Source organism: Euwallacea fornicatus, chromosome 2, assembly GCF_040115645.1.
Source record: "Euwallacea fornicatus isolate EFF26 chromosome 2, ASM4011564v1, whole genome shotgun sequence".
Lineage (NCBI taxonomy): Eukaryota > Metazoa > Arthropoda > Insecta > Coleoptera > Curculionidae > Euwallacea > Euwallacea fornicatus.
Window position 1 is genome coordinate 5938536 of NC_089542.1, and position 12991 is coordinate 5951526.

At 35.1% G+C, this 12991-nt stretch overlaps 1 protein-coding gene across 4 annotated transcripts in view; it reads left to right on the top strand.

Annotated features, from left to right (window-relative positions):
- The window catches only part of trol (terribly reduced optic lobes), a 191744-nt gene that overhangs the window by 127620 nt on the left and 51133 nt on the right, over nucleotides 1–12991 (top strand). For 2 of the 4 annotated variants that reach the window (XM_066294389.1, XM_066294397.1), the window contains exons 17-20: nucleotides 9672–9788; nucleotides 10125–10238; nucleotides 10723–10833; nucleotides 12629–12853. In XM_066294389.1, coding sequence (XP_066150486.1) covers nucleotides 9672–9788; nucleotides 10125–10238; nucleotides 10723–10833; nucleotides 12629–12853 — 567 coding nt within the window. The remainder of the gene's footprint in view (nucleotides 1–9671; nucleotides 9789–10124; nucleotides 10239–10722; nucleotides 10834–12628; nucleotides 12854–12991) is intronic. The other 2 variants (XM_066294406.1, XM_066294412.1) reach the window with 1 other exon arrangement.

Here is a 12991-nt window from a genome sequence, read left to right on the forward strand (position 1 = left end):
ACGTTTTATAGGGTAGAGCCCTTGAGATGTTTTGGGATCGACAGAGTGATTTATTTTAAAAAATGTAGATCTAGATCCTCAAATCTAAAACCGTTGGAAGACCTTTTACAAAATTGCAAAATATTTCGGAGATTGCAAGAAACAGATATTAATTTTGAGTATTTCAAACAGAAAAGTGCAAATTTTTCAATTTCTGGTAGCGAAGTCTTAGCGAGACGTTATGCTTCAAAATATTGTCTATAACAGTTCATCATTTTGTTTTGAACGAAATAATTGAAGCAGATAGTTTACAATATTTCAGTTTTAATAATTAAAATGTCAAAAAATCATTATGAACGAATGAACCATGATATATTGCTGTATTATAGAGAATTTAATGTCCGCAATATGCCAGAAAATCAGAAGCGTACAATATGTAAGGCCTTGACAAAATAACATAATGTAAATAAAAATGTATCAAGATGCATCGATAGATTATATCTATAGAAGAAAATCTGTATAAAGCATGGATAGTTTCAGATACTTAAGCTCTACAGGGCGTATAATTTGATAATATTGAGCTCTGATGGGTCTTTGCACCTATTAAACATCTTTTAATACTTTTCCACTGATTCTTACTTCAAAATCGGTAAGTATCTAGAAAATCGTAATAGATAAATATAGAGACGTATTTTCAAAACATATCTTTAAAGCCTAGAAAGTTTCAGATAACTTCAGATGTACAAGATACTTTATTTATTTAAAAAAAAATCGCCTCTGTATCTTTAAATGTAAAATATCCCTTTTAGTGCAATTTTGGAAATTTTTTAGTTGGAAATCATTAAATATCTGTAAAATCGAAAGAGATAAATATAGAGTATCGTGAAATATTTGTGCCAAACGTGAAAATGTGTTTCAAATTTTTTTTTTTTAATTTATGACCCTCTTTTGATTAAACGAAGCTTTTCCACACCAATATGTTTATAAGATCTTTTCTTCATAGATTTATACATGAAAATACACTTGAAATTTGGCATAAAACTTTTTGGACCTTCTAAGTAAAGGCATCTATCGGCAAAATGGCCCTAAGGGCCTGTTAGTGTCGCATTAATATTATAGTGAGTAGTGGGTAACTTACAGTACTCACTAATAACGATCAGGCACAGTGTCAGCTTCAAAAACATTTCGTCTGCCAACGTGTTGTTAGCTGACTTTTGTCACCCCCTAATTTGACAATGAAGAACTCACGAATTTGAACGTCTAGAAAGCTTCAGCTAACGTACGATATACAGAGGATTGTTGAGATTAATTTGAATTGTACGTCATCGAATCCAAACCGTCTTAATGCGGTTCTGAAATTTGTTTATTGAAAATTTTACTACTGTGTCATGTGTGTGACTAATGAGACCTCACTAATAATTATTTAACACCTGTTTTCCTAGGCTGGTCCTGATTACGGATCCAAACCCAATAAAATCTTTGAATAGGAATTTCGTTTAAACCTTGATGTCTTGGCTACGCAACACTCAAAGCTTGTGTTACTTTGTCATGCTACACGATAGATTTGAGTAGTAAAGTGGCTTTGTGATACCCAAACTCCATGTCACTGGAGTGCCGAATATTCCTCTCGATCTAGAATGGCGTCCCGACAATATTACAAGTCCAATAAAATCGGGAATGTTTGCAGTTTCCTGCTTTGATTTGGGGGGAATTGTTTGTCTGCTGGTGTTGGTTTTCCTTTAACTCGGCGACGAAATTGGTGTTTGCCTTTGGAAAAACTAAAGCTTTGTGTCCTAACGTGTAATTTACCCTTGGGGGTAATCGCGTCCTCGGTATAAAATCTCGACCGACATTAATGGACGTTGATATAAATTATTAATGCAGGAAATGGCTGTTGCGATGTGATATTCACTTTTTACTCGGTCATTGGAAAATAAATTACTAGGAAGTAAATAAATCCATTGTATGATTCGGCAAAGTAGCTCTGTAGCAGCAAGCAAATATTTGTTTGAACTAATCTACTTTTGGAAGTTTTTTTTTGTGGTACCTTAAACAATTATTTATTTTTTCAAATATTACGTATGAAAAAGTCACCTTAATGTAACAATATATTGACATTCCAGAAAAACATTTCTGTTTTTGATTAATGCGGGGGCTTAAGTAAACACTACACCGCAAAAGGAGAATGACATAATTGTCGTACCTACAACATAGAAAAATGCTCAAGATTTGAATTGTTTCCGACCAGTAAAATTTTATGTATTTATGTGAAACAATTCCACGTTAAATACAAGCTGAAGCTAGAACTCCGCAAACTAGAACTTTCCAAAGAATTTAGTAGTTAATCTTAAAAAGGTCTAAAAACTTTCAAGAAGCATTTCCCGGGTTTCTTGTTTTGTTTTAATTCGCCCTTATTCGATGGAGTTTTTTATGACTTATTCTGTGCGGGAACTCGAATACCAGAAATGCTACTTACGCTGACAATGAAACTAATTTTCCCTTCGGAAAGTTGAAATTATTAACTTTCGAGTTAAATCATGATTAAGTCGTTTTGAAATCACCAACGACGATTACTCTTGTAAATAATGGCCGGCTGTTTGTAGCCGCAATCGTGGCAGGTTATTTATATTTTCGTTAACTAAAATACAATGAATGCAAGGCTAATGACCGTACAATAAATCGGTATTGTTTAGAATTCCATTGGCATCTGTTAAGTCCAGATTGGAATATCTTATATACCGAATATACCGAAATACGTGTCCCATTTTTTCCTTTTCCGTCTGCGAAGCATTAAATTAAATGTTCTTAATTAACAAAGCAAGAAAAATATGTCTTCTCGAGCAAGACAATGGGGAAGCTTTTTCATATCGTCCTGTTACGAAAAGAGTCGCAGAAATACCCGACCTGACATATAGATGGCGATTTTTTGTTAAAAACTTGACCGTATTACAAAGACCTAACCTTAAAAAGCTCGTGCCATATGTATGCTTTCGCTATACACATGGTAATAGTCTCAGAGACCCTACGTTACAATCTGCGCTATATAAGGTGTTCCAAGTGCCTTGGGATACCGTTGCTATCTCCCAAACGATGAGAACTACGACGTTAGTTAAATTAGAGGAAATTCTTCAAATTTCGGGCTTAGTTGATATTCGAAACAGCGTTACCAACCTTCCGAGATATTGGGAAATATTTCAAAAATGCCAATGTTAAATTTTCATAATAAATCGAAAATTCGATCGAAGAAATTTCAAAAAAAATGTTCATACAAAATTTTGAACTTTTTTGGGTTCTTGACGTAAATGATTTCCTAAATTTTGTAGTTGGCTTAGTTCTCAAAAAAAAAAAACATATACAACTTGAATACTCTTAATTTACTCAAAATTAAAACAATTTCGAAATTAAGGCATAGCGCATGACAAAACTATTTTTTAAGTCGGTATCACAGACCAATGATACTATTTATGTCAAAATAAATTACTTTACCGATAGAAGGTTCGGAACTGTAAAATACTGCGTGACAAAGTTTAAAAACGGCTCTACCAGCTGCCAAGACAAACTCCGCAGTGGTCGATCCGATGGCATTCCAGATCTGACCACTCCAGAAATTATCAAAAAAATTGTGGTATATTAAAGCGTAGGCATTTCAAAAAGTATTATTGTACATCGCATTATGTGGACAAAAGCAGAGCGGTGAGGATGTTTCCAGAGTTTGGAACAGGTTTGTAGGAACAAAGTCGAGTTTTTAGGTCGATTCATAACCATGTATGAAACATGGGTCCATCATTTCACACCCAAGACGAAAATCAGTTAAAAAAAGGGTTCAAAGGGGAGAATCGACTCCAAACAAAGCGAAAACCGATCCATCCACAAGAAAGATGATCACGTCAGTTTTTAGAGTGGCACGTGGAATAATTTTTGTTGACTATCTCCCCAAAGGAAACGCAATAAATTTAGAATATTATACAATCAATCCTATTATACAATTAGCAAAGAAATTGGGTAAAAGCGACCGCAGTTAGCGAAATAGAAAGTCTTTTTCTCACTAACCCTATTTGTCAGATTTAGTCCTTTCAGATTATTTTCTTTTTCCAAACTTGAAAAAATGGCTCGGTGAAGAGATATTTGCTGATAACGAAGAGATGGGCTTCAAGGTTGATTCTTATTTTGAAACTTTCCAAGTTTCTTACTGAAACTAAAATATAGACACCATAGAGCATCGTTGGGAAGAGCATGCCATCACAAAGCAGATTATGTCGAAAGATAATATAAAATTTTCCATTTTGTTTTTTCTTTAAACATTAGGTCGAGAACTTCTAGAACTATCCTTGTAAGTTAGCTTCAGTGCGAATCCATGAATAACAAATAATGTCAACGTGATGGGTGATTTGTTACTGTCTTCTCACGCTTCACCACCTACAAAACCACAACAATAACTTGTTTGAGATATATTTTCTTTACTTTTATTTCAACACTTTGCTTCTAGGGAGTCTATAAAAAGGAAACTGCACTTCACATGTAGTTGAGTATGACGCAATGACGTGTGTTAATATAGAAATAGTTTAAATTGTCTAGAGATGTCAAAAGGCGGTCAGTTATCCCAAAGAGACTACAGCTGTAGTACCGTTAAAGAGTTGTAGATAGTCGAAGAGTTAACAATATTTTGAGACTATGACCACATCGCAACTATATCTAATGTGCCACGTGTTTGTTTCTGATTTTCTGAGAAAGGATTCTGACCCGAAAATTGACCTGCTTAAATTTCGTTTGCGCAGAATAGGGAACAAACTTAAATTATTTTAGAGGGATCATAACCAGAACTAAATTATAGAAAAAAAAGTAGAAAATAGCCTAGACGGTTGAAAAAGTAACTAAAAGGGTCTTAAATCATAATTTTTAGAATGCCGGAAATTCTAGGAGACTTCAAAAGATGTAAAAATATACAAGGGGTTTCAATGAAATAATCAACTTTTGAATAATTAAAGAACACGGAGAACAAAATCTATTTTTCGTCATTCTTTTTTAGAAGTTTTTCTTTGAGACTATGGAATGCCAACACCGAGAGAAATACGTATAGGAATTTGCCCAAGGAAGAAAAATATCTGTAAATATTCGATTAAAAAGAAAAACAATTTTTCCTTAAAGATCCTCTTTGAAAGTCTCGAACTTCAATATATAATATATTCAAATATGCTTTTATGATATTTAAATATATACAGAGTATTCCATTAACACAACGGATTTTCGAATAACAGGAATACAGAGATAGGTAACTTTAAACAATTTTACGAGTTCTCTTATACAATTCCTCTTTGAGGCTTTGGAACTGTAAAAATCAACCATGGTAGATATAGGAACACGTATGTATATCGCGACAATTCATACATATACATATGTCAGTTGTTTCATTTAAAAATGAATTATTTTAGATGAATGAAACCGAGAAGTTTAAAATATATTTTTTAATACTTTTTCAAAATTTCAGAAGCCCTGATCACGATATTTTAGATTTAAACCGAAAAGTCGGTTTAACTGGCATAAGGATAAAAAGAGATTTTATGTAGGTCATCTTTTTGGATTGGAAGCTTCCTTCATTTTTTATTGATAACGATTAGATCTGAATGTAACCCAAATTTGTTGGAAATTGTATAAACTTTTGGATTGAGTCGGAGGGCCCCTAAACCTTCTGATTTTTTAAAGCGAATTGATTTTCCTGTTCAGAGTCTGCTCATAGTAATACTTAAATATCTTCCATACAAAATCGACCTTGCAACGGGGAAAATTTGAAATTTTTGTCCCACCTTGAAATAACTCCAAATTTGAAATCTTTCTAGCGAATTTCAAAATGTTTGACTAATCCAGAGTGACTTTAAATATTTGTTGACTAGAACAGAAGAAATTTACTGGAAATGGTTTGAGTTTTTGCACTAATCCGGAGTGGCCTCAACCTTTTGAAAAATCTTCAACTTGTCCAGAGTCACCTCAAAATTTTTTTAACCTCTATGCATAGCCAAAAACTTCATGGGGATGTTTTGGAATTTATTTCGGCTAGTAACTCTACCTTTATTTCTCAAATTTTTCAAATTTTCGACTAAATCAGACTCTAAGTGTGTATAATATGCTAGACCGAACTAACGTCAGTACAATATTTCTGACCGACAGTTAGTGACGCCAGATGTGATTCTAGAACGAATTCGTTAGCAGGGCTTTGATGTTTTTGACTCAGGTGGACGGGATCGATTTCATCTATCAATCACATAAAAACAAATTACGACCCTAATCAGCTCAAAGACGACAACCATGATAAGTTTCTGCGAACTTGTACCCCGCCTCTGGTGTTTTCTCATGCAAGTCAGGTCCCCCAGCTTTGAAATATATACTTTTCTTGTTATTGCCGATCATGCATGTCTGCGTTGAGTGAAATATGCTACCTTACCTTTTGAAGGCATTATCGTATTACGTTTGTCGCATATCCTTCTACAGAGGGTCTCAAAAATTCCGGGCGTTTGGGTGCGAAAATATCTAGCTTTTCTTTAAATTATTAAATATTTAGGCAACTAGTTATTAATGATACAAGGAGGTACGTTTACCCTTTAATGCTTGATTGAATAAGTTACCGTGCAACATCTTTGTGCTTTCAGTTTCTCTGTCGTTTATTCAATTTCGCTTGTCTGCATGAATTCCGGTTATTCTTGGTCCAAGAAGTTTATACGTATGTTGGAATCACGTTGGGAAATGTTTATTTTATGTCGGTGGAGAATTACGGAAGGCATATCGAATTACCAGGGAGTTCGAATAATTTTCGTTCTGTACACGGACGATCGAACTCGTCCAATACAGATTGGGAAACTATCGAATGGTTACCCAAAAACGGGACAAGATACCGTTTTCGGAAAGTTGATGCATCTCACTATGTCCACTCTCTATACAGGGTGTTTCATGAACACCCCGACATATTTCAGTGGATGTAGAGCTCATAAAAATAAATATTTAGATCGAATAACATGAGGTCTGAAATCGCCTCTTTTCCAAGACACAGAGTATTCAATTGACAGTATTTAATTTAATTTTTTTACAATTCAAAAACGGTTTGAGATAAAATCATAAAAAATTAGCGACACTGTAAGGTCGGATAAATGTGCCTCTTTTGGAGAAGACAGATTATTTCCATCTGTACCGATGGTGTCTGTACTGCCACTCGGTAGAATGTTTTTGATGAAAAAAATGGTACGTCACTGGCTTGTTAAAATACGAAAGAGTTTTTTAATAGTCCATAAATTTTCAATGAAAAGGGTTTCTTGGCATTTTGCTGTTAAACTAGGCGTTTTCAAGATAATTTTTTTTTTCACTCCCGTGCATATCAAAAAACCGGTATAAGTGCAATTTTTTTAGTTTTTTAGGAGAAATTAATTTAATTTTCTAGTAGTAGAGGTAAGGGATGTGAAGGCAAACATTTTTTGTCTAATAAGATACATTGACAAATTAACGTCGTTGAATAGGAGAAACAAAAGAGTGGCATCATAATAAAATGTACTATAATCTAGTGTTGTACGTAAATGTAGATAAATCAATATAAGATAGGTAGAAAACAAATAATAATTATTCTATGACAAATTTTGAAAGTTTGGATCAATGTCCTCGATACATATCGATACTTATCTTAACCCGTTTTTGACATGTTTAAAATATATAAAAAAATTAAGAACTCTGTATCTTCGAAACAAACCGATTTCGGACCTCACTTTATTTGATCTAAATATTTGTGTTTATAAGCTCTATATATCCTGAAAATTCATCGGTATATTTATGAAACACCCGTTATAAGAAAAAGGAAGTGCATATCTTTTCAAAAAAGGCTGTAGAAGTGCAATGTTCAGCTCTATAGCTGCCAGCGTTTTCGGGATATCGTGCCAGGGGTATTTTGTTTACTAATCCACGTTTATATGATTTTAGTCTTATATTTATTGAGCCCCTACATGTCTACAGAGGGAGAAGAAACCCTCCGGAATTATTACAGTTGTTTAAGATATTCTGCATCGCTTTACACCTTATTAACCCTTCCGGCTAAAGCCGGGGTTTGCGTGACCAACTGATATTTTCTTCAAATACTTTCGCAGTATAATTGCCCATTAGTCAAAGAAAAATTTCGAAAAGTTTGATGGTTATGCGCGACGTTTAACGTCGTGGCCAGTTCGGATATGCCGGACCGGTGGTTAATAGAAGCACCACATATCCGATTACAGTTTTACGAGCTGGTTACGAGCCCGATTGAGACCCTCCCGGGCTCAACAAGTGGCCCCCAATAATTGGAAATTTCGACTCATACCAGGGGATGAACGAAAGTATGCCGAAAGTAACATTTTAACATGCCGACGGCAGATGAATCTATAAAAGGAGCCCGTAAAATAGCTCGATCGGATTACTAAATTTACATTTCTAGTACGTATGGAACGTTATCTGATGGACGTGCATGTGCGCTTCTTTGTTTCTTTTAAATGGAGGTACTGCTCAGGGTTCGAACCGCATTAGCGTTCACTTCAGTGGATCCCCATCTGTGTGGCCCCCATCTCTGAATAAGGAATAGCTAATGACAAAAGTTAATTGAAAACATAAATGAAACTCGTTTTTTAGGGGTCTTGAAAGAGATTTATTTAATTATTAACAGCTGCTTAAATCATTAACATTCGCGAAGAATAAACACTCGTATCCTTAAAGCCGGCTTAAATTAGCAGACAAAGGCGTTTTTCAATAAAAACGCTCTTTGGGGATCTGACAATAAATCAAATAAAGCCCGATTTACAAAAAATTTTCCCCGATTGTAGCGAAAGGTTAACGTGATTCGTATTCCTGGAGGACGTTAATAAATTAGCAATAGTCGGAATAATATTTCCCCATTATAAAGTTGGAGGCTTTTACAGGAAACCCCAGTCTTCGTGCATTATTTTCATAACTTTTCCCCAGTCTATTGAAATTTCCCTGTTCAAGGGACGTTAACAGGTCGCCTCGTACCACGCACCGAACACCACCCCATACAGACAAGAATTCTTCGTACTAAATTTAAGCAAAATTTTCAAGAATTAGAATATTTTTTTCTGTGATGGAAAGTATTAAATTTCCAATTCCATTAGACCACAGAAACAGATGCAGATGTGAAATTTGGATTTTCTAATAAAAGTGCACCGTTAGGTCCGATCGCTTTGTTTTTACCGGCGAAAGATTTCAATTTAGATACGGATATTGTAGTAATTGACCCTAATTTTATGCCACAAAAGTTTCATTAAAATTGCACTTTTTCGTGTACAGGGAAAAAGCTGGAGTAAGTTGATTACGAGAGAAATTACTTGAGACGACTAACCTGATGGTTTTAGAAACCTTCAAAATTTCCTGCATATTCTACCAACTTGGGTTTCAGGATATTAAATTTAGTAGTGCTTCTTTGGTTATATGAAAGTATAATGAGTAAAAGTGTCCACATTCGAAGGGTTGGTTGGAAACGTTGAATTTTTTTGTTGTTGTTGAGTTTACTGTGGTTCATACTACTTTGTTCTATGATTTTCAGTTACAGTTATCCCCAGTAAGTTGTACAACTTAGGATAACATCCAATAGGTGTCGTCCATATTACTACGCATACAATTTTTTCTTAACCATAATTGCTGCTATTCAATCCTATATTTTCTTGTTTCTTTCACAGACAGCCAAATATGCGATCCATCAGAATTTTCCTGTGGAAATGGTCAATGCATTTCCAACAACTATCGCTGCAGTGGAAGATCCGAATGCAGCAATGGGGCAGATGAACGCAATTGTGGTAAGCAACATCCTCATAGGAACTTCACGGTTATTCTTCTGAGTCTACGAAACGTCACCGTTTAATATACTATAGTATGCGTTAAATGAGTTGCATGTAGATTTATCCACACACCACGCTTCCAAGATTGCGCTTTAACAGCTTGCCGAGCTTAAATCCACACAAATTTGATTGTTTCAGTGCATCTTGATTCATATTTTTATGTGTTTTAATTTGGTGACGGAGTTTGGAATATTTTTTGCATACTAAAAACTGTTCCAAACTAGAGAGAAAATAACTGGAGTTGACTACAGTTATGTTAACCTAAATTTTTGCATGTTACACAATGCAACTCAGCGGGGAGGTTGGAGGATGCTTACTTTAGGTGTGGATCAGGAGAACGCATCCTTAAGGAGAAACACTGTGATCGAGAGTACGATTGTGCTGATCAGAGTGATGAAAAACAATGTCGTAAGTGATTTCCCCCATTGAGTGAGTTCCACGGGGGCTGCTTCTGGTAAAGGCCGAAATAGTCCTCATTTTATTATGGTGAATTTAATATTAAGATGTAGATTTCTTCACAACGTGCTCTACAGTAACGTGTTGTTTCCACCATTTTAATAAACTGGAGGAAAACATGCGACAGGAATAATTTAATGGCTTAACTTATTAAAAGCAGCTCCATATTGTGTTGTGATTCTACATACGTCATCTACATATTGGCTTTTTCTTCGTATATATCCATTTCCGAACTCGAGATCAATTTCATGAATATAATAATCCAAGTACGTACAACTTCCCCTATGCGAAACTTTTATTCAGTTTCTAATTATTATTAATCAATTGGGCCTTTTTTCGCTCTCTCATTACGTTCATCTTCAGGATCAACACATAACCAATCAGTGTTGTCACATATGACAAAAATTGTCCAATTTACCTTATAAAATTATTCCAGCTTGTCTCGATACGGACTTCTTTTGCAACAGTGGCATTTGCATTCCACACAGTCAACGCTGCGACGGAATCCGACAGTGCCAAGACCAATCTGATGAATTTGACTGCGAAAGTAGGCATCAATGACAGGTTGCCATGTTGTCAAGCCAAAAAAATGTAGGCATAGTAGGCCGAAAAGCCGAGTAACTGGCTCTGTGATTTGCTCATCCGAGAGCATTGACCGACAGGCCTAGTATGTCACTAATCGGCCGCAATAAAGTAAAACATTTCTGTTGGTAATTAATGCACTTTTTCGCTTCGGAATGCGGTTGCGTGATGATACGTCCCTATTCTGATGCGGAGATTAAAAGAACACGTTATTTATTTGCCGTCGAGTGCAAACAGGAGGAAATAATGAAGCCGGAGTATCGATAAAACATCATGCAAAGCCTTTTTAATATTATGCTTTGAGGATGGTAATTTGCCAGTTATGTGCTTGTTACAATTTGGCAACCTTGTCCTGCTATTGGTTAGTGGCATCGATCTCACGAATTTCCCTTTTAAATTTGTGCCAGTAATAAGTTTTGACAGGTGGTGGTTAGACATAAGTAGCTAATATGAGGGTAATCGGTAGCTTATTTACCATAATCTAATTTCAATTGACATGACTTAGTTTTACACGTAGGACGTTGGCATCAAAACCTAAATTTCTTATGCAACCTTTTTTTACCGAAAAAATATACCACCATTTTAATGCGAATTATACTGGGTGGTCCAAACACTTCGTTGACCATTGGGATTTCTAGAACTAAAAGAGACATTCCTTATAATAATATACAGGGTGCTGCATAGACAAACGTCACGTTTTCAGAATTCACGACAAAAATTTATTAGGAGTTGTATAATAAAAATTTAACTTCTTGCTAGTTCTTGACGAAATTCTAGATCACCTATGTAGATGCCCTTAGTGAACTGTTTCGATAAGTGTTTATTCGATTTTGGAGTCCTAAAGATGTAAGTTTTTGATAAAACTTTAAACACCTGTAAATGGATGATAAAATGGTTTATGCACATATAAAAGAAAATTATGTTAGAAAGTTATTCCGCAGAGTTAATCTGAACTAAAATTGACGTAAATGTAGGCTCTTCATTTCTCGACGAAATGGCGAATGTAAGGTTTATCAGTTATTAAAGTATAGAATATTTTATTAAATAGATTTAAGCGTGATATTAGAAATTTAAAATGTTAATTGAATACAACATTGCAGCCCCCTGTTTATTATTAATAGTATGATGGACGCGTCCTAAAAAATCAAAAAGTTAGTTGCACCAAGGTGTATTAAAATAATGTTCTTATAGGTGCAAAATTTTCAATGATACATGGGCGCTGAATAAGAAAAATTCAATTTCAGGACTTAGAGAGAATCATTGAAAAGTTTAATTTAAAAATCATGAAAAATAACGTGCCCTTATTAATTTTTAAATTAGTCGAAATATGCGAGATATGGGATTATTACTATAGCTAAATTAAAAAAATATTCGGGGAATTTAGAAAACTGTATAATATACAGGGCATTCCACATAAAAAAGTCAAGTTTAGACATCTTAAGGCGAAAAAAAAATGTTATCTAGATTTAAGGGACCCTGTCACTTCATATAACGTCCGAAATCCAAATGGTACACATCGAATTTGGACTATCACAGGATCAGGATGTCTCTTTTTCATATATTTATTTTCGATTGAAAAATAACATGACCACATCAAAACGGGGTTAAATATGTTTGTTCACGCTGCTTTGTAGAAGTATACGCAGACACCTTGCAGATTCTGCTTCATCAGTAAGATAATCAAAGAACTAAATATCGGAAAAGAGACAACATTCAACCGGTTTTCGAATTGAACGAATTAAGCTGAAGTTAACCTGTAGAACCCAGATGCAAGCACTACCAATGGCCATGCAACAATGGGCAATGTATCGACATGGTGGAACGTTGTAACCACATTGTGGAGTGCTCAGACGGATCAGATGAGCTAAATTGCACATTCTGCAAGGCAAATACTTTCATGTGCTCCAATGGCACCTGCGTGAGTCTGAGCCAACGATGCAATGGCATTCCCGATTGTCCTCATTCTGAGGACGAGGAAAACTGCGGTTAGTTCCATCACTTTTTGTCTGCCTCTTTTCTACGTAGTTCCTTATGTGCTCTTATTCTGAGGCTTCCGCGTTGGAGTCCTGCTTTCTGTGTTTGCAGTGCCTCTCTTTACCTACAGCATTTTCATTTCTTATCTT